Below are 22590 nucleotides of genomic sequence, written 5' to 3'. Positions count from 1 at the left end.
TCTTCCCCCTCTTCCTCCCTCCTTTCCTCCCTTCCTCCCTTCCTCCCTCCCTTCCATCCTTCCTTCCTTCCATCCTTCCTTCCTTCCTTCCTTCCTTCCTTCCTTCCTTCCTTCCTTCCTTCTCCAAACACATTTTGTGTCTGCTCTGTACTGGATGCTGGATATGCAAAGACTAATAATGAAGACAACATTTTCTGCCCACAGGGAGCTCACAAGTTAGTGAGGCAAAAGAACATACAAGTCCTAATAGGTGTTGTGATGAGAGACTGGCACCCTATCCTCTGGGTTTTTTTTTCCTGGAATTTTAAAAGGGGAGAATTTCACTTATCCTAGGATGCCAGGAAACACAACCCAGAAGAGGTGATGCCTGAGATGAATTTTGAGAGATTCAGAGGAGTTAACCTGGGGAAGGGGATAGCCAGTGAAGGAGTGAGTGTGATGTGTGAAGGTAGTGGTTCTTTTAACTTGAGCATAGAATGTAACAGTGGGACAGGGAGGGAGGGGGTGGAGATGAGATGAGGTGGGAATGACAGGCATTAGCCAGATTCTTGCCATACTGAGGAACTTGGATTTTATCCCAAAGATGACGAGCGAGAAGGATTGTAAACAGAGATGGCTCTCATTCTGACTGCTGGGGTGTCAGGCTTTCCAGAGCGGGTGAAACTGGAACTTGGTTTTTAAAAGATGAGCAGGGTTTACTGATGAAAAGAAGGAGGAGCACCCCAGGAGAGAGGAACTTCATGAGCACAGGCAGTAGGCAAACAGTACGGCAAGTTTGGGAGACATCAAGTGGGGAGGGGTCTAGGGAATAGATTCTTTAGAAGATAGAGATATCTTTGATGGCTGCTTTGTGGCTCCAATAAGATTATGGATGGTAAGTATCCTTTGGGACCCATAATGCTGCATGAAAATGTCATTAGTAGTGTTGTTTTCCAGCTGCTTCTCTTTCCCCTCGGTGCCCAGCAATGCCAGGCCCTCCCAGGTGTAGGTCGGGTGGGCGTGTGCTCAGCAGTGTGGCGCTGACTCGGCCATCCTTCATCTAGCCACCTGGCATCTTGAGGAGCAGGGGCTAAGATTAGAAGTCTCTGGGACTTCTAGAGGCCGGGCGCTGGTTCCCTCAGGATACCCCATTCTCCACAGTATGAGCCCTCCTGCCAAGGGAGCTGCATTCAAAAGAGTCAAACATTTATGAAGCATCTTTGACATATTGACACTGTGCGGGACTGTGTCTTCCGTGATCTCAGTTTCTCCACATCGTCATCGTGAGTTGTCTGCATCTTACAGGCTTGCTGTGACCTTGTGAGTAAGTGGCGGAGATGGGATTCGAGCTGTATCTGCGAGATTTGTCCTGTGTGTCACTTCACAAGCCTCCCAGTGTCTCCTGGAGGGTGAACAAGCTCCCTGATTAGCTCGGAGTGGGGTCTGAGGCAGTGTGGGTTTGGAAGGATTGGAGAGAGAGTTTCTGGGCTCTGTCCTTGGAATTGAGGACAGATTCAGCCGTAGCCTCCACATATAATAGTGGTTCTTGCCTTCAAGGACTGACTCTGTATGTCTCACCTTGGTGATTTATTTATTTATTTGAGAGAGAGAGAGCGCGAGAGAGAGCATGAGCAGGGGGAGGGGTAATTGGAGAGGGAGAAGCAGACTCCCTGCTGAGCAGGGAGCCTGATGTGGGACTCGATCCCAGGGCTCTGGGATCATGACTTGAGCTGAAGGCAGATGCTTAACCAACTGAGCCACCCAGGTGCCCCTTACTTTGGTGCTTTAAATATGCCTGATTAATCTCTGTGTTCTTGGATCCCAGAACGGGACATGTCACATAGTGTTGCTCATTTAAATGGCTGGTTGGGCAAACGAATAAATGCATGCCTCTTAATAAAGTCTTCTAGAACCCCTAATGTCTTCACTACTCCCTCTGCCTTCTCTTGTGGCACTATGACACACCAATAGATTTTGTTCTTAAGGACAGTTATTTGGTATTGCTCATTGACACATGAGCCTCAATTCTCTCTCTTATGTGATTAGGAGCCGGAAGGTTGGTAAAGAGGAACTCGAATTTGTCTTATGCTTTGTCTTACGCTTTTTTTTTTTTTTTAAAGTAAGCTCTTCGCCCAGTGTGGGGCTTGAATTCACCACCCCAAGATCGAGTCGCATGCTTTGCCAACTGAGCCAGCCAGGTGTCCCTGTCTTACTCTTTTATATTCTCTGTTCCCAAGCCTTTTCCCTTGTCCCCTCACTGCCTAAAGGTGAGTGGCATTTAAAAGGAACACATGGTGAGCCCTCAACTCTTTTGCCAAGTGTTCTATTTTGGAAATGGAGTCCAGGTTTTCCTACTAGTAAGCGCTTGGCCGGATTTGCATGTCCCAGAGTCTTGGAAAGCCACGCGTACGGATGGTAGTATGGGGGAAAGACGGAGAGGGAAATCAAAGTGGATTCTTGTTTGTGGCGATTGCAAGGGAGAGAGAACTCCTTTACTTGAAGCTGTACCAGAGGGAGGAGCAAGTGCATTTAGTCAAGGGGTCGGCAAAATATGACCCCTTTCCTGTTTTTTGTACAGTCTATAAACTAAGAATAGCTTTCGCATTTTTAAATAGTTGGGGGGAAAATGCAAAGGAGAGTTTTGTGGCATGTGAAATTTCCATAAATTCAAATTTCAGCCTCCGTAAATACAAAGTTTTATTGGTACAGAGCCACTCTTACTCATTTACATATTGTTGGTGGCTGTTTTCACACAAGAAGAGCAGAACTGAGTACTTATAACAGAGACTGTATGGTCTACCGAGCCTAAAATATTTACTGCCTTTACTGGTCCTTTACAGAAAAACATTGGCCTGGCCCCTGGTCTAACCCATCAATTTTTTAAAGACAGCTTTATTGAGATAAAATGCACATACCATATAATTAACCCATTTAAAGCATAAAATTCAATGGTTATGAGTATATTCACAGATATATGCAGCCATTACCATAGTTAATTTTAGAATCTTTTTATCACCTCAGAGAGAAGCCCCATACACATTGGCTATTGTTCCCCTGTCTGCCCGTTCCTCACAGCCCTGAGCAACTGCTCATCTACTTTCTGTATTTATAGCTTCGCCTATACTGGACGTTTCCTACAAATGGAATCACATACTATGTGGTCCCTTTTTTTTTTAAGATTAAAAAAAAATTATTTATTTGACAGAGTACAAGTAGGCAGAGCGTCAGGCAGAGGGAGAAGCAGGCTCCCCACTGAGCAGGGAGCCCAATGTGGGGCTCCATCCCAGGACCCTGGATAATGACCTGAGCTGAAGGCAGACGCTTAACTGACTGAGCCACCCAGGCGCCCCAGTATGTGGTCCTTTGTGACTGCCGTATTTCACCTAGCATAAGGTTTTCAAGGTTCATCCATGTGGTAGCATGTGCCAGAACTTCACTCCATTTTATGGCCGAAGAATATTCTATTGTATGGACACGCTACATTTTGCTTTTTTCCTGATCAGTTGATGGACATTTAGTATGTTTTACCTTTTGGCTGTTATGAATAATGCTGCTATATATAGACATGTACGAGTTTTTGTGGACATATGTTTTTATTTCTCTTGGATATATACCGAGGAGTGTAATTACTGGGTCATATGGTAACTCTGTGTTTACCTGTTTGAGGAACTGTCAGACTGTTCTCCAAAGTGGCTGAACCATTTTACGTTTGTGCCAGGAATGCATGAGTATTCCAATTTCTCCAAATCCTCACCAACACTTGTTATTATCTAATTTTTTTTAATTGTAGCCATCCTTGTGGATGTGAAATAGTATTTCATTATTTTTTTTTAAAGATTTTATTTATTTATTTGACAGAGAGAGAGACAACCAGAGAGAGAGGGAACACAGGCAGGGGGAGTGGGAGAGGAAGAAGCAGGCTCACAGTGGAGGAGCCTGATGCGGGGCTCGATCCCAGAACGCCGGGATCACGCCCTGAGCCGAAGGCAGACGCTTAACGACTGCGCCACCCAGGCGCCCCACTTCTAAGAATTTTAAAGGCACCTGAAGCTTAACATGCTCCACACTGGATTCTAAATACCACCTCATCTGAAACCTGCTCTACTCGAAGGCTTCCTCATCTCGGTCGAAGGCAGCTCCATTGTTTCAGTTGCCTGGGCCCAAAATACTCTTAATCATCCATGTTTCCTCTCACACCCCACATCCACGGATAAATCCAGTGGGTTCTACCTTCGAAACATGTCCCAACTCTAGTCATTTCTCACCACCACCCCCGTACCGGCACTGAGGTGCGGTAGCCCTCCTAACAGCTCACCATGTCTACAGTCTGTTTTCACTGTAGTGGCTAGAGAGCTTTACAGAAAAAGTGTAAACCAGGTCATTTCACTCCTCCGCTCAAAACCCTGTAATAGCTTCAGTTTTCTTTTAGGGTGAAGGCCAGAGTCACCACAAGAGTGAGGAAGGCCCTGTGTGATCTGGCTCCACCTTATCATTACAATCTCCCTATAGATTATAGATCTTCACCTGTCTCCCTGGGTCTTTCACTCCAGTCACACTGTTTGCTGTTCTGCAAACACATCTTGTCGTTTCTGTCTTTGCGCCTTGGTTCTAGCTCTCCCTCTGCCTAGGGGATAGTCTTCTCCCAGATATCTACTTTGATAATTCCCTCATGTTCCCAAATATTTTTTCTCTTCTCAAACTTCTCCTTATCGATGAGACCTTTCCCAGATCACCCCGTTTAGTAATGAATTCTGTTAATTCTACCCCATTTCTGGCCAGACCCTCATTACTTATCACTTCTTTTTGATTTGTTTGTTTTACTTTTAAGGACTCAGTCACCTTCTGGAATCTATCATTTAATCATTGATTATTATTTATTGTCTAGAATATCAGGTTCATAAGGGCAAGGGATCTGTTTTAGTCACTGCTAAATCCCTAGCCACCTAGAATAGTGCCTGGGTCAGTGTTGGCATTCAGTAAATATTATTAAGTGAATGAGTGAATCTATTTAAAAAGGAGCAGATTTATTTTTTCATGTGTATTCAAATGACTATCTAGGGTCATTTACTAGCCTTGAGAACTACCTTTATTTTTTGTATGGTGTGTCAGCTGGCAATGAATTTTCTCAGTGTTTGTTTATCTGAAAGTGTCTTTATTTTCCTTCACCTTTGAAAGATAGTTTTGCTGAATATAAGATTCTTGGTTGACAGTTCTTTCTTTCAGCACTTTAAACATGTCATCCCCCCGCCTTTTGGCATCTATTGTTTTTGATGAGAAGTTAGCTGTTAATTTTATTGAGTTTACTTTGTATGTGACAAATCATTTTTCTCTTGTTGCTTTCAAGATTTTCTTCTTGCTTTTGGCTTTCAGTGTTTTCTGTGATGTGCCTCTGGATCCCTTTGCATTTATCCTGTCCTCTTTGGAGTCTGTCGAGCCTTCTGAATAATGTTTTTCAATACAGTTGGGAATTTCCCAGCCATTGTTTCTTTGAATATTTTTTTCTGCTCCTTTCTCTTTATTGTCTTCTTTTGATTCCCCCATTATGTCTATGTGTTTAATGGTGTGCCACATTTTTCTGAGACGATTCATTATCTTTTATTCTTTTTTCTCTCTGTTTTTTGGATTGTGGGAGCTCTTTCAGTCTCTCTTCAGATTTGCCAGTTCTGTCTTCTGCTGGTTCAGCTCTCCTGTTTGAGTCCCTGTCCTAGAATTTTCATCTTAGATATTGTACTTTTCAACTTCACAACATCCATTCAGTTCTTTTGGTAATTTATATTTATTGATATTTATTATTTGATGTGACATCACACATTCCTTTAGTATTTGAACATATTTACAATGGCTTTTTTTTTTTTTAAAGATTTTATTTTTGTATTTGACAGAGAGAGACAGCCAGCGAGAGAGTGAACACAAGCAGAGGGAGTGGGAGAGGAAGAAGCAGGCTCCCAGTGGAGGAGCCCGATGTGGGGCTTGATCCCACAACGCCGGGATCACGCCCTGAGCCAAAGGCAGACGCCCGAAGACTGAGCCACCCAGGCGCCCCATACAATGGCTACTTTTAAGTCTTTTTCTGTTAAATCTGAAATTTGGTTGCTCTCATGGTTTCCTAAGCTTGTGTTTTTTTTCTCGTGTATGGGTCATATTTGCCTCTTTTTTTTTTTTTTAAAGATTTTATTTATTTATTTGAGAGAGAGAGAGAGACAGCCAGCGAGAGAGGGAACACAAGCAGGGGGAGTGGGAGAGGAAGAAACAGGCTTCCCAGTGGAACGGGGAGCCTGATGTGGGGCTTGATCCCAGGACCCTGGGATCACGCCGTGGGCCGAAGGCAGATGCTTAATGACTAAGCCACCCAGGTGCCCCTCATATTTGCCTCTTAATCTGTATGTCTCATGTATTTTTGTTGGGAACTGGATGTTTCTGATAGTGTATTGTAGCAACTCTGGGTACTGGTTCAACCCCCTCTGACGCTTGTTATTATTTGCTTGTTTATTTGTTTGGTGGCTGGTAAGATCTTATTAGTAGTCCATTCCCACCCACCCCCTACAGTATGAAGCCTCTCATATTGCTCCTCAGAGGGTAAAGCTTTGGATTTGTCCACAGTCACCTTTGGATGACAGTGGTTTGGTAGGGCCCTCATTGACTCTGTTTCCCTGGCCACATTTAGCTGTTAAGCTTAGTTGTTATCTGATTACTCTATTGTTTTCAACAGTGTTCTGGGGCATAAATTTGCTCCACAGACGGATCCAATCATATTGGGGCTCCTCTGAAAGGACAGTTCCTGAGATAAGTGTTAGAGATTTGTTCTTACCCCAGGAGGGCTCTTCCCAGCTCTTTCTCCAGTTCTCACCAGGAAATTCTCCAGCCTACAGTTAGCGTCTATCTCTAATGAATCCACCAATCTCCTCCTAAATGCCTTTTACCACAACCTTCACTTTTTTGAGAATGTCCTTGGTCTTGAACTCCTTCACATTCTGTTGCAAGTAAAATAATTTCCTGTAGGAAGAGGTTTGAAACTCTGTGTAAAGCCTGCTCTCCACCCCAGGCAAAATCTCTGAGCCATGGTTCTGGAGCTGGAGGTGGGGATAATGATGTGCTTCTCTTTGAGTGATAACCCCCTTTAGGAGCTGAACACTCAGTGGAAGTGTGGCAGTAGCTTCAGGCTGTCTTGGCTTGCATCTCCCTGAGTAGAATTGCTGTTTTATAAGCCAGGGCAGTGACAGTCAGGGCCCCAGGATCCTCAGTGGCTTTGTGTCCAAGGTGAAGGTGGGGGTTGGGTGGAAGAAGGGAGGCCCACTTCTTGGCTGCACTCCACCTAGAACTTAGCCTAAGCAACAATAACTGGAGGCAGGATGAGAAATGCTGATATCCTGCTCCTCTCAGGCAGATAGTCCTCCAACTGGGAGCTTGGGGTCAGAGAACCCTGTGTTCTTGGCGGCACCAGTCTGGAGTGGAGTTCCTGTCTTACTGATTTAGAAGTGGGAAGAGAGAGAAGGAGCAGGTGTTAATTCAGTTATGACAGATTCTCACAGTTCTCACTGAGGTTTAGTAGATATTCTTGAGCAAATATTTCTTCATTTGCTGTATGCTCTAGGACCACTTCCGGAAACTAAAAATAGTTGCTTTAAAAAAAATAATTTTTGCCAGTTTCACTGGATAGTGGGTCCATGGAGCTTCTCATGCTATCAAGCCAGAAGTCCCCTCTAATTCATCAATTTTTGAAAACATCCTTACCCACAGTGCATTCTGTCCAATGCTATGTATTCATTCTCTGAAAAATATGGCAGTATTGACCCCAATTAAGAAGATGATCCCTTCTCTCTGGGGAAATACTTTTAAATTAGTGACCTATTTATGTCCTCTCTTCATAAGACAAAGATTCCCCAACCAGCAGTCCTTGGCTGGCTTGTATACTTTGGTCCTGAAAGTTTGCAAGACAAGAGATGTCAGAGTTTCCCAGTCTTTGCCATTCTGGCCAGGTACCTAGAAGGCTGGAACTTGAGATGCTACCTTTAGGATTTGATCTCTGTCATGTGCCCAGTGTCATGGTCTGATGACACCAAGGATGATTCCATGGCAAGGACTGGACCTCAGAGGGGTTCTGTGTACCTGCATATGTGCTGGGTGCTGGGTGCTAGGTGCTGGATATGTAGGAGAAAAAGGGAAGGCATAGTTGCTGCCTTGGAAGAAGTTCCTCTAGTGGTGGATATAGCCATGTCAATGGATGAGGATACTACAGTAGGATGAGTGAGTGCTGTGATGGAGTCACAGAAGAAGAAGACCTGTTCGTTTCACCCATGCATACAGTTCCTGACGTGTGATTTGGGTCTGAAGAGATGACTGGAATGACTGGGAGAAGAAGTAGAGTGTTTGGGTGAGGGAATAGCATATGCAAAGACATTAGACTGGTGAAGAACCTGGTGCTTCCAGAGACTTTCAAGTAATTCATTATCACTGGAAATGGGAGGAAGTGGCAGTTGATGTGGCAAAGAAGTCAGGTAGGGTGTTGTGTATGGTTGTGAAATTTTGGTTTTAATTGGAGTTAACACTTTCAAGGTAAGAATCGTAGAGGAGGACAGAACAGACCTTCAAGGTCAATAGATTACAAGTGCCTTGTCTTAATCATCTCTATTGCTGATCTCTTGGCACATGGCCTTTATATAGCAAGCCCTTAGGAAATATCTATCTTTTACCTCCCCTGTGGGTCTCCTTCATACGTGAGAGATCAGCATCACTGTAATAGTGGGCTCCAGGACTACACATTCTTAGTTTCTTTATATTCCCCTTACAATATATTTAATATATTCATATTTAGGAGATCCTCACTCATACACAGGAGAGTTTATTTTGTGCCAGGCACTATTCTAAGTACTTTATGTGAATTAATTCATTTGTAATACCCTCAACATGAGGGTATTATGAAGTTTTGTATTACTGTTATCTCCATTTTACAAATGATGTGCATGATACACTGAAAGTAAGTGCTAGAACTGGGACTCAAACCCAGACAGCCTGGCTCCAGAATCAGTCTCTAAACCATCATGCTATGCCAATCCAGGCCAATGTAACCCTCTGGGCCCTGGCTGAATATCTTTATTTTAGATTGGCTGACAATTTGGGGACCTTTTTCTTCCTTTTGTGTAGGGGACATCAGATGCAATGACTAGTTATGGTAAGCTAAGCACCCTGCTGGGTGTTGTAGGGTGAGAGACAGTCATTCAGTTCTTAAATAACCACATCCCCTACACTGGGCCAGACCCTGTGCTTGGAGGTAGGCTTACAGAGCTAAGTTAATTATTCATTTAGTAGGTGTTCCAGAGAATTTGTAAGACACAGGTTAGGACAAATAAAATATAGTTTCTATATTTGAGTTGCTTAGAGATAGTAAGGGGGGCGTGATTCAATAGTAATTATAGTGTAATGGGATAATTATCGTCATAGATGTATACCCTGAGAACTAAGGGAACAAATGGTAGGGCGATTAGCTTGCTTGGGAGAGGTCTGGAAAACTTCACAGAGGCAGTGTCTTTTTCTCTAGCAGATTAAGAGGAGAAAACATTTTAAATGGAGCACCTTGTATAAACGCTTAGAAGTATGATGCATGGTTGTTCAAGGAGCTTGAAGTGGTTTGATGTATCTAGAGCAGACGTTGGCAAACATTTTCGTTACTTTTTTCTTTAAAAACATTTTTAAAAAAGATTTTATTTATTTGTTAGAGAGAGAGAGAGAGAGTGCGAGCTAGCACGAGTTGGGGGAGAGGCAGACAGAGAGGGAGAAGCAGGCCGCACCGAGTAGGGAGCTCGATGTGGGACTCGATCCCAGGACCCTGGGATCCTGATCTGAGCCAAGGGCAAACTCTTAACTGACTGAGCCACCCAGGTGCCGGAAACGTTTTCTATAAAGGGCCCTATAGCCAATATTTGAGGCTTTGTTGGCCATGTAGTCTCTGTCACAACAACTCAGCTCTGCCTTTGTAACATGAAAGCAGTTCTAGACAGTACCTAAATGAATGACTGTGGCTATGTTTCAGTAATGCTTTATTTATAAAAAAAAGAAGCAGCAAGCTGGATTTGGTCCATAGCTATAGTTTCTTGACCACTGGTCTGGACTATAGGTGTCTGGTAAGGAGGGAGAATGGCTGCTTAGAAAGTTAGTCTATGACCAGATTGTAAAAGGCCTTGAAGATGAGGCCAAGAAGCTAGGGCGTTATTCTGGGTAATGAGGAGCCGTGAGATTTTAAGTAGGTGCATTGGTATACTTTACAGATTTGTACTTTACAAAGGTCATTCTGGTGACTAGTGTGGTAGATGGACTGGCAGAAGTGGGACTAGGTGTACAAAGGTGAGTGAGTGGGAAATGACTGTCCTCTCTGTGCCCTCAGCAATAGCTTCTGATCTCACTGGGGACAGATCCTTCACCTATGAGACATCCAAGTCCCAGCACTTTGTACAAATGGCATTTAGAGCAATTGGAGCTAAAATGTGGGTCCTTGTTAGATGTCGAAGAAGTGAACAAGAGTTGGGAAGCGTCTTTAGATCTGGGACATGGGTCTTGTGGGTTCTAAGTAGTGTGTATGTGTGCGGAGGGGGCTAAGTGGGAGTGGAGGTGTTGTGGTTTCATTTGGGAGACATGGAAGCTGAGCAGTTGGGAACACAGTTGGAAATGGGAGGGAAGAGTAATTGGTTCTAAGGAAATACCCAGGTGCTCTGCCCTGATCCCTGCACCCAAGGGTGCGCTGCTCCTCTGCCAGCTTTATGTCAGTGAATTCTGTTCACCGTTGAAGCTGGCTGCACCTGTTTTGTTGGGGATTCTAGAGAGATGTTCCCCCTCCGTCTGTTCTCACGCACATCTCCTCACTACTGCTTCACTTGGGGTGGGGATGGGGTTGCATTCTTGGCGCCACCGCCAGGGAGATCGCTTTGCTGAGCTCCTGGAGCTAAATATACCTCGTGACAGCTGGTCCCTGCCCTTCAGAGAGCTATTGAGCTGTGGCTGTAGCCACTGCTGCGTTCCCCATGGTAAGGCAAGCCTTTTAGGGAGCCTTCTTAGACCTTCCTGAGAGAAGAGCTACTTGTTCTGAGTCTCAAATAGTAAATCTTCATTATGGGAGCCAAAAGTTGCCTCTTTGGTTTGGTCTGGGTTTTGCTTTTTGTTGCTTTTAAACTTTGTCTCAAATCAGACCTTAGCTATTAGCTGGATGTGGGGCAGTGTTCAGCGTGATATATGGCAGTGCCTGCCTCAGGTCCCTTGGACATCGGAGTTCAAGTTCAGTGCAGAATTTTGTCTGCTGCGCTTATGGCTGGATCACCGGGACCTTCATCCAAGCCCATATGGTTTGGTAGCGGAGATAGACGATAACCCCGGTGAGGGTGTACATGGCGCAGAAGAGCGACCTTTGACAAAGAAGCTTTTTCTCTTACTTTCATAGCCTTACCTCACCCTCCTGCCAGTAATAGTGACAACTAACATTTGAGTTGTGCTTTACAATGTAACAGAGCGCTTTTGTGTGCATCAGGAATCACAAGCTCTCTGCTCTCACATGGCTCTTCAGAACAGGGCAGCTGATGCTCGGCTCTGGCACGTTGTTGCCAGGTCCGTCTGCAAAGCCAGGAGTGGTGCCCTGGGGGTGGGGGTGGAGGCCCTCATGACCTCCGTGGGCACCAATTCCCCCACCTCCAGGCTGCTCCAGATGACAACATGGACAATATGTCCTTTGATATGGACAATGGACTTTTTTCATAGCTTCAAGTAAAATGTGAATAGAAACATCTTCAGAAAATGTTGCGTTTTGAAGTTAATTTGGAATGAGCAACCTATATAAAAATAATGAGCTTGCCATGCCGACACCAGCTCTTGACAAGTCCCTGAGCCACCATCTCCCTTCCAATTGAATTGCAGCCCTTAAGCCCTTAAGATCTGGCAGTTCAGTGTCTAGATCTTTAGATTTTTTTTTTTTTTTTAAGATAACCTGGGGGCGCCTGGCTGGCTCAGTCGGTGGAGCATGGGACTCTTGATCTCGGGGTTGTAAGTTCATGCCCCATGTTGGGTGTAGAGATTACTTAAAAATAAAATCGTAAAAAAAATTAAAAAAATAAAGATAGCCTGAAAAGCTGGATTTCTTGGTATGAAATCTGATTCTTAAATATGGGTTCAATTTAGAAAATGCTCTGTGGGCCCTTAAAAGATAGGTACAAAAGCAGCTTGTGACTTCTGCAAGCATGTGTCCTTTACCCCTTAGTGCACTTAGATGAGAGGGACGCCTAGTTCTCGTTCTGACTGGGAAACTGGGTCAGAGAGGCCAAATCGCTTGCCCAAAAGTCACACAGGAAGGAAGGGGTCTGTTTCTGTAGCCTGTGCACTCTTCCTATTTATAGTATACTGCTCGTCCTCCTCTTAAGGTCTGATTGGTACACCCCACTTCTTTGTTCTCTGAAGAGGTTCCCTTCCTTCAGGCAGAGCTTCTGGCAGCCCACGTTCCTCATTTGGCGCCATCTCTTGCTGGCCTTGTGTTCTGATCCCACTCCTTCTTTGCATGCTTTGTGGCACCCAGGAGCCTGGACGTGAGCCCCGTGCAGGTCCTGCTTGTACTTTCTTCCCATGAGCTTCTCTGCTCTCCGTATACCTTAGTGAGCAGACGTGGCTATAAAAAGCAGTCTGTTTCTTATTGGTTCCCGATAAGCAGCTGGTATGTGTCGTCAGACAGTTTCCTAAAGTTAGCTGGGAATGGCAGAAAATCCCCTCTCTTGGAGGTTTTGGCATTTCTGCTCCTAAGGCCTGCATAGGATGTTTCTCTAGTCTTAGGTTAGGAGAGTCTGGGTTAGAGGCACCTGGGTGGCTCAGTTGTTAAGTGTCTGCCTTTGGCTCAGGGCGTGATCCCAGAGTCCTGGGATCGAGTCCTGCATCGGGCTTCTCTGCTGGGAGCCTGCTTCTTCCTCTCCCACTCCCCCTGCTTGTGTTCCCTCTCTCGCTGGCTGTCTCTCTCTGTGTCAAATAAATAAATAAAATCTTTAAAAACAACAACAACACTAAAAAGAGGGTCTGGGATAGAGCCCAAGAGGACTGACACAGGGCACACCTCTATCTGTTTAAAATCTTTAAAATATTTGCAAATCCTGACAACTTTTCATTACATCCACACTACTACGTCGTTTCAAGCTAAATTATTGTTAATAGCCACCTGACTGGTTCCCTTGCACCCGTCCTTGCCCTCCTGTGGTCTGCTTTCTTGCACAGCATTTTATTTTTATTTTATTTAACTTATTTATTTTTATTATGTTCAGTTAGCCAGCATATAGTACATCATTAGTTTTTGATGTAGTGTTCGATGATTCATTACTTGCATGTAACACCCAGTGCACATCCCCACATGTGTCCTCCTTAATACCCATTAGAACAGTCTTTTAAAAAATATAAATGTAGGGGCGCCTGGGTGGCACAGTGGTTAAGCGTCTGCCTTCGGCTCAGGGCGTGATCCCAGCATTATGGGATCGAGCCCCACATCAGGCTCTTCTGCTATGAGCCTGCTTCTTCCTCTCCCACTTCCCCTGCTTGTGTTCCCTCTTTCGCTGGCTGTCTCTATCTCTGTCGAATAAATAAATAAAATCTTTAAAAAAAATAAAAATAAAAAATATAAATGTAGGGGTGCCTGGGTGGTGAGGTCAGTTAAGCGTCAGACTCTTAGTTTCGGCTCAGGTTGTGATCTCGTGGTTGTGGGCTCGAGCCCTGAGTCAGGCTCCATGCTCAGCGGGGAGTTTGCTTGAGATTCTCTCTTTCCCTCTTCCCCTCCTACTTGTGCTCTGTCTCCCCCTCTCTCCCTGGAATAAAGAAAGAAATCTTTAAAAAAAATTATATATATATAAAAATGTGATCACGTCACATCTCTGTTCAAACTTCTCCAACAGCTTCCTTCCCAGAGTCGAAGTCCAAGTCCTTATAATGACCTACAAGGGTGCTTATGATCTGGACCCCTGTTGCTTCCCTAGTTCATCTCCCACTAGGCACCACCTCTATTTCTCTCCAGCCACACTGGCCCCCTTGCTGTTCCTTGAACATACCAAGCGTGTTCCTGCCTCAGGGCTTTTGCATTTGCTATTCCCTATGCTTCGGATACTCTTCTCCCAGTTATTCTCCTTGCTTTTCTCCAGCATCCTCTTCAGATGTCTGCTTGAAAGTTACCTTCTTAATGAGTCCTTCTGTGACTCCTCGAAAATGACAAACCACGAATACCATTACTCTTGGCATTCCCTATTCCTCTTTCTTGCTTTATAGGAATTATTGTCTCTCTCACCCAAAGAGGATGTTAGCTTAGTGACAATAAAGATTTGTATCTGCTTTGTTTATTACTTACTGTATTTCTAGTGCCTGGAACTATGCCTGGTACTTAGAAATCTTACATCTGTTGACTGACTGAATGAATTTCTATCCCCAGCCTAGCTGTGTCAGACTGCTTGTGACTGTGTCTTCCCTGCGATGTCCCTGTGTCTGCTGTCTGAGGTCTAGATCTCATCACTTAGGTGTCCAGGGAGAGCAATCAGACTCTCAATAAATTAACAAAGTTGTCCTAAAATTAATTTTGAAAAATTAACAGCTGAGATTGACAAAAGAAGTATTCTGAAATATAAGAGCCGGGGAAAGAGGGGGTCCAGGCGTTAGAAAATATTAATGAAGTATAAAGTAAAATAAAAGGCATAATAAAATAGTCAACTGCTGGTACAAAAATAGAAATATCATTTAGTGCAAAAGAATGCAGAGCCTAGAAATGTACTCGAGCATACATAAAGACTTAATTGATTACTAAATAGCGTTTTTCAAAATGAATAAAAGATAATTTAATGAATGGGGTTGGGATAACAGGGTGGCAACTTGAGAAAAAATGTTAAAGTTCACAACTTACGGCATAAAATGAATTGAATGTCAGATGCCCTAAAAAGCTGACTATGAAAAAAAATCAAAAAATACTTTCATCAGTTTAGTTTTTCTAAGAATTGACAAAATCTCTTTGCTCCGGGCTCTTTACCACGTCACCTGTGTAATCTTTATTAAAAAATTCTCTCACCGATTACAAATGAGAGGTTGGGAGCTGGAGAATCTAACTCTCCGGGTCAGAAGGACTTGAATTTAGTTGTTGCCAGAGGGCATGAAGGAAGGGCTGTTCAACTGCTTTCACCTCCTCATCTCACCAGAGGTCTCGACTTAACACCATTCCAGCCCCCACAGGAGTGTTGCCAGCCCGTTGCTAAATCCCAGGTAGGAGAACGTGTTAGAGATGCCCTTCAGTATGTAGCCATTAGCCACATATGGCCATTGAATTCTACATTAATTTTTTAAAAATATTTTATTTATTTATTTGCCAGAGAGAGAGAGAGAGAGAGAGCACCTGAGCAGAGGGAGAGGGAGAAGCAGATTCCCTGCTGACAAGGAGCCTGATTCACAACTTGATTCCAGAACCCTGGGATCATGACCTGAGCCAAAGGCAGGCATTTAACTGACTGAGCCACCCAGGCGTCCCAATTTTTTTTTTTTTTAAATCTCAGTTTGTTCATCACCCGAGGCACATTGTGAGTGCTCAGTAACCGCATGTGCCTAGTGGGGACTGTTGGGACAGGACAGATATTGAACATTTCCATCATTGCAGGAAGTTGTATTGGACAGCACTACATTGTAGTTGTGGGCATTGCCGAATTCTTTGTGCTCAGTAGCCTATAGTCTGTCTAGGTTGAGAGGCTCCGGTGCGGACTCCCTGCAAACTTCTCTCCTGAGTCATTAAGCCTCAGATGTCTTAATGTCTGCAAAACCCAGGGGAGGACATCACCCCTTGATTATAGGTCTAGGGAATCTGGGTCCATACTATCAGTCATCTATTTGTTTAGTGAATAACATTTACTGATACTACCATGGGTCAGACCCTTTCCTGCACTCCGAAGGTAGGGAAAGACAGATAAGAAACATTTCCTGAAAATCCTGCTAAACAATGTTTTAAAAGGTAGTGATCAGAATTGACTTTGATGTTTGAGGCTCTAGGGAAAGCAGTGATCAGTGTTTAATCCTCTGCATACCAATGAGGTTAAGGATCTGGCTGAACGAGTATCTGTGAAGTTAATTACCAGTTAAATTTCCTTTTTTTTTTTTTTAAAGATTTTATTTATTTATTCGACAGAGATAGAGACAGCCAGCGAGAGAGGGAACACAAGCAGGGGGAGTGGGAGAGGAAGAAGCAGGCTCATAGCGGAAGAGCCTGATGTGGGGCTCCATCCCATAACGCCGGGATCACGCCCTGAGCCGAAGGCAGACGCTTAACCGCTGTGCCACCCAGGCGCCCCACCAGTTAAATTTCTAAAAGCTTTGATTTCTTTTGCTTTTCTTCTTCCTTGTAAGAGTATGTTATGGAAAGAAATATCAATAATTAAGGGACAGCATCTGTAGTGCTGTGGGGAAATTTGGACAATAAAGTCAGATATCTTGCATTGGAATACAAATCCATCACTTATCAGATGTAACCTTGAGCAAATGTTTGAGTTGTCTAATGCTGTGTAACAAACTTCCCCAAAACTCAGTGGCTTAAAACAGCAACGTGTATTTTGTCATTTACCTGCCATCGGTGCATGGCTCAGCAGGGACAGCTCATCTGTGTCCACTTGAGCTCAGATGCAGTGACTCAAAAGCCGGGGGGGCTGGAATCACCTGAAGTGTCAGTCACTCACATGTCTGACCCCTGGGCTGGGGGACAAACAGCTGGGGCTGTTCACACATCTCTCTGTATTTCCATATAGTCCTTCCACATGATCTCTCCAGAATGGTGGCTTTTGGGTAGCCAGGCTTCGTGTATATTGTTGGCTCAGAGTTCTGAAGGTCTGTGTCCCAAAAGGGGGAGAGCCAGGTGGACATTGTAGTGCCTTTTCTCACCTCATTGTGGCCACATTCCATTTGTTAGCAGATGAGTCACTCATGTCAGCCTATATTCAGGGGGAGGGGAATTCACCTTTTGTGGGAGGATTGTCATAGAATTGTGGACATATTTTAAAACCATCATAACAAGTAATTTAATCTCTAAATTTCATGTGATTTGGGGCAAGTTGCATTATCTTAGAGTATTACTGTTCTCATTTGTAAAATAGGTGTGATAATTCACTGCTTGTAGAGGATTAGATGAAAAAGTATTGTAGAAGTTCTTGGAATATTGCTTAGTATATAAACAAGTGATCACAAATTAATTCTTTTTCCCTATCCTTCTTCCTTCTTCTAGCTGATTGAATTCCCGTTAACTATCATTTAGTATCTTTCCATAATTACAAAACTATGAGGGAGGATTTTCTTATTCATTTTGTTTCAAGTGAAGCATACAACGAAGAAGAGGCAGTGCAGTTGGCAACTAGGACGTGCGCACGTGGAAGGACAGATGAGCGATGTGCTACACGTGTACATTGGGTGGACGGAATGTGCTGTGAAAAGCTGGATGGCCTGCGTGGACATCTCGGTGGGCTGGCTCCTATGTATCTCTTGTGACTTGTGTGCTTTTCCCTTGCAGTTCCTGAGGGAAGACCTCAATTACCATGACCCGACCGTGAAACACAGCACCTTCCATGGTGAGGATAAGCTCATCAGTGTGGAGGACCTGTGGAAGGCATGGAAGTCTTCAGAAGGTAATAGGCAGCTTGGTTGTCAATCTTAGTTGCTGGAAGGTTTAGAGAAGACAGAAGAAGATGGGCAGCAACTTGGCCTTAAATCACATGAGTATAAAATGGTTTGTAAAGAGCACATTATTAAAATGGTTCTACATATAGTCACTGAATAAGACTGAATGCTGGGAAGGGGGGAGATGTTCCAAATAGAGTGGGAGCTGCTCTTCATTAGAATTCTAATTGAGTTCCATCCTGTCCCTACCCGTCTCCTCACCACCTGTCCCTGCTGCTTTTCCAGATATGAGGAGCTTGCTGGCCTTTTGAGGCAGTCCCTTCCTTCCATAGCTACCCACTTGGTCTCAGCGATTCAGATACTGGCTGCAAGTAAGATGGATTCTCCCCTGAGTCTTCTCTTTCCCCAGTTAAATAGCCAGGTTCTTTGAAGGAAACATGTTTTCTCAGCCGCCTCCTCATCTTGGTTTCTTGCCTGTGAAGACTTTTGTAAATGTCTTAGATCATAACTCCTAGAGTCAGTTGCAGACCCCCAGGTGTGGTTTGACCAGCTCAGGGTTGAGCAGGACTGTCAGCTTCTTAGTTCTGGACCCTGTGTGCATCTGTGAATGCAGCCTAATTAATGCTGGAGCCTTCAGCAGTCATGTCATTCTGCGGACTCATGGTGAACTTATTAAATTATTAAATTTAGTCATTTCTCATGCGTAAAACTGTTAAACTGTGACTACCATTTTTTTTTTTTTCTGGAGCATTTGCTTCAGAGCTCTGAGTGAAAGAGCATATCTAATTGTGTGAAGCTTGACAGGGAAGGGAAAAACAGGGCTTTAGCCTGTCCATCTCTCTCTGTGGCTAGAGTGTCCTTTGATACTAATAAGATTGGAAGCAATCTCTTTGCAGGGTCTCATAGGGTAGGTCTTGATTCTGAGAAGGGTCAAACTTAAATGACCACCAGGGCCCCTGCTTTTGCAGCTGAGGAGCCTTAGGCCTCGATTTATAAAGTGACTTGTTTTTTTGTCATACACTCAGTAAATAGTAGAGCCAGGACTTAGACCTGGACCTTTCGCTCGCTGGGTCAATGCTTTTCCATGCCATCTTAGTTGAAAGCACTGGTCTACTGGTAGAGAAAACCAGTTTTGGTAGCAAATGAGGCAGTTTCTATTTTTGTTTTAATCTTACCTAGGATTATAGAATTTTAGATCTGGAAGGGATCATGTATAATGTAGGCGGGGAACATGAGATTCAAAGCAAGAAGACCTGGATTCTAATCCTGGTGCTAGCAAGGATAGGCTGATACTTCCTGCTCACTCTGTGTTTTTATCAATTTAGAAGAAGCATACATTAGCTACACAGACAGCTTTCTAGAAATCTTTAGGAGCTGAGTTCCTTGTGGGGGCTTTGTTTAATAGCTCCTGAGCAGCTCTGGCTGTCTATTGTTGTGAGATCAAGCAGTGAAATGATCTTTGGAATTATACTGGCACTGCCAGGAAAAATCTTCTATTAGTACTGTTTAATTTTAGTTTTCTTCTTTTTTCTGTAACAACATGAGGACATGGCGCCTGGGTTTGAAGAGTGGGTTTCATAAGTGGGTATTTGGAATGAAAGATGGCAGGGAGAGCATTCCTGGCCTTCTCTGAAAGCTCGCACAGAAGTAGCTAGGAAGGGAAAGTGACCAAGAGAGGGCAGAAACAGAGACGAAATCATAATACTAAAAAGCAGCCAAGACAATTTTTCTGGTAAGAACTTTATTCCTGGACTCAGCAACTATTTGGAACACTTCCAAGTATGTTCTAAGTGACAGGAAGATGGAAGACAATGGAGTGAGTTTTGAGGGGTTGGTTCCCATTACTGATGAGCGGAGAAACGTTCCAGTGCACCGTAGGGTAGCTCATAGCTAAGCCGAGAGGTGACACGCATGTATCATTTTAGGATTTGCTCACCACGTGTCATGCCTGCCGGTTTGACAAGCTGAAAGTGAGGATCTTCGTGTGTACTATTCCTCCCGACAGTTTGCTTCGTTATTTAGGACAAGGCCCCTAATCTCTGGAGTGATGATTTCCAGAGCTACACAGAGCACGTGATACTCTGGCACTGGTACACCCTGGCTGGCCTGAGGTTTGCTAGATGAGATAGATATCAGCAGCGTTCATTTGTGTGCAGAACATTAGCTGGCTAGTGTCAGTACAGCGACGTGATTAGTGTTGTTAACATTTTCTGACTGATGCTGGGAGCCAGTGTTTTCTCCGTGTTATTTAGATTTTAACAGAAAAGCCTGATAATTGCTGCATTAGCCAGTTCTAGACTTCGGTAATAAAAACAACAAGAACTAACGAATGACTTTAATATTTATATAGTATTTGATATATGCTAGCCACTGTTCTGAGTGATTTATATGTATTGACTCATTTGTTTCTCACAAAAACCCTTTGAAGTAGAAATACTATGATTGTCTCCATTTACAGATGAGGAATATGAGGCAGACAGCGTGTTTCATGAAGTAATGCAATGTGGTTCTGTTGCTGACTACCCAGTTAGTGCAGACTTCACAGGTTAAGGGCATAGTCACCAAGAGGACTGCTCTCACTTTAGACACCAAGCAGCCATGAACTCTGGGTGTTTCCAGCCACCTGTGCTCTGACCAACTGGCTACAAATCATGGGTTCCCACTCTCCCCTCAGGTTTGATAATTTGCGGAATGACTCACAGAACTCAGGAAAGTGCTGTATGTAGGATTATAATTTTACTATAATGGATAAAAGTTAGGGCCAGCCAAAGAAGAGACCAATAGGGTGAGGTCTGGGAGGGTCGTGAATTTGGAGCTTCTGTCTCTTCCCCTCATGGAATCAGGACCTATCACCCTTCCAGCACATTAATCACGAATGTGTTTGCTGACCAGAAAGCTCATCTGAACCTCAGTGTCCAGAGATTTTATTGAGGTCCTATTACATAGACATGCTTGATTGAATCACTGGTTCCATGATGGCACTCAATCCGCAAACCCTTTTCCTTTCTGAAGGTTGGGCTAACATCTCCTGGCCCAAAGCCCCAATCCTCTAGTCACCTGGTTGGTCTTCATGGTGACTAACACCCGTCCAGAGTCATCTCATTAGCTCAAACTCAAGTGCGATCCAAGGGCCGCACCATGAATAACAAGAGATATTCTTATCACCAGGGGAATTGACCCGAAGACAAAGACCACCAAATTCTATGTTATACAAAATTAAGTAAGAAAGTGCTGAACAGACTGGGCTAAGGAAGGATCAAGAACAAGGGGAACTTGAGGGATCCCAGCAGCAGGGACTAGGGGACTGGCCTTTTCTAATTAGCTACTTTTAGATGTCTCTGCTTCATTCATTTTTCATCTAAGTATCTTTGCTCAACAGTCAGATATGGCGGAGGGAGAATCAGATTGGCAGAGTTTGGATCACAGACTTATTGTGTAGGGTGGTGGTAGTGAGAGAATATGTATGGAGGGGGTGTGGCAATTTCCAATCCCCCTAAGACCCTGTGAGAAAGGGGGTGGGGGTGGCAGTTCTATCAAGGGAGGGAGGCCAGGTAGATTTTATAGAATCTTTGAGAGACAGAATTATTGTTTGTATATTGAGCCAGTAGAAACAGTAACAGTGCCCTTAGAGGGATGGTGGGAGGCACCGACCTAAGAGGATTCTCCTTTAAAACACGGTTTCCATTCTTCTAAACAAAGTCCATCATTACTATTTTTTCTCCCCTTTCTTGGACATGAGATTTCAAAAGATGCTATCTGCCAAACAAAGTAATAATTTCTTTCCCCATTTGTGTGGATCAAAGACATCTTAAACCATCAACTTTGATTCTAACTAAATACTATGATTCCAGCTTAAAGCAAAAGAACTCGGTATTCTAGTGTAACTTTGAACTTTGCCTTGAGAAAATATTTATTTTCTACTGGAAATAACTTGGAAATAATTCCAAATAATAATTTGGAAATAATGAAATAAACTCAACAGATCTCCAGTTCTGTCTGTGCTATTCTTTGTAGGATGGGATTTTTCACAGGAGGCAGTTGGAGCAGTACTGGCGAACCAGGAGACTTTCAGAGAGAAACCCCACAGAACTGGCCTTTCTCTGTTGACATAACCCAGCGGGGGCAGGTGGCGTTGGACTTCTGTCTAAACCATTTCGGAAGTCAGATCAGTATAAAAGAATTGGCATCCCCTTTTTGCTTTTACATAAACCCAATGAGAGAGATGTTTATTCTGTTGTTTTAGCTACATAAAAATTACTTGACTAGTTGAATCTTTAAGTCATTGAGTTAAATACCTCACCATTGTTGCTATATTTTTGGGGAGAAAGATACAACTGACTTTTTCTTTCTCTCGGATTCCTTTTAGATACTTTTTTCCCAATAACAAACGAACAAACAAACAAACAAACAAGCGCAACTCGCATCAATGCAGTGATTTAACACCACAGCCATTTTCTGTTTATATTAAAGAGCTACTTGAGGGTAAAAGGTCTTACTTGTGTCCACATTTAATAAAGGAAATTGAGCATCTCTCACCCATTTCTGTTACCAAGTCCGAGGATCTACGTCTCTCCTATATTTTATGTGCATCTCCTGTGATACTGCCTTAGCTCAACTTCATCTTTTCGTTTTTTTTTGTTTTTTTTTTTTTTTATAGATTTTATTTATTTATTTATTCGACAGAGATAGAGACAGCCAGCGAGACAGGGAACACAAGCAGGGGGAGTGGGAGAGGAAGAGCAGGCTCCCAGCGGAGGAGCCCGATGTAGGGCTCGATCCCAGAACGCCGGGATCACGCCCTGAGCCGAAGGCAGGCGCTTAACCGCTGTGCCACCCAGGCGCCCCTCAACTTCATCTTTTTGAACGAGTTATTGAGTTGTAATTGATAATACAATCAGGTGTAAATATTTAAAGTGTATAATTTTTTTGAGTTTTGACACATGTATGCAAATGGATATCCTTAATGAGATACACGCTTTGCAA

The 22590-nt window shown here is 43.7% G+C and overlaps 1 protein-coding gene across 2 annotated transcripts in view; it reads left to right on the top strand.

Annotated features, from left to right (window-relative positions):
* STIM1 (stromal interaction molecule 1) overlaps positions 1-22590 on the top strand; it is a 186420-nt gene that overhangs the window by 112615 nt on the left and 51215 nt on the right. For both annotated transcript variants that reach the window (XM_008707267.2, XM_008707266.2), the window contains exon 3: positions 17501-17615. In XM_008707267.2, coding sequence (XP_008705489.1) covers positions 17501-17615 — 115 coding nt within the window. The remainder of the gene's footprint in view (positions 1-17500; positions 17616-22590) is intronic.

Source organism: Ursus maritimus, unplaced genomic scaffold (genome assembly GCF_017311325.1).
Source record: "Ursus maritimus isolate PB19 unplaced genomic scaffold, ASM1731132v1 scaffold_16, whole genome shotgun sequence".
NCBI lineage: Eukaryota > Metazoa > Chordata > Mammalia > Carnivora > Ursidae > Ursus > Ursus maritimus.
This window is presented reverse-complemented; position numbering and strand designations above follow the sequence as displayed.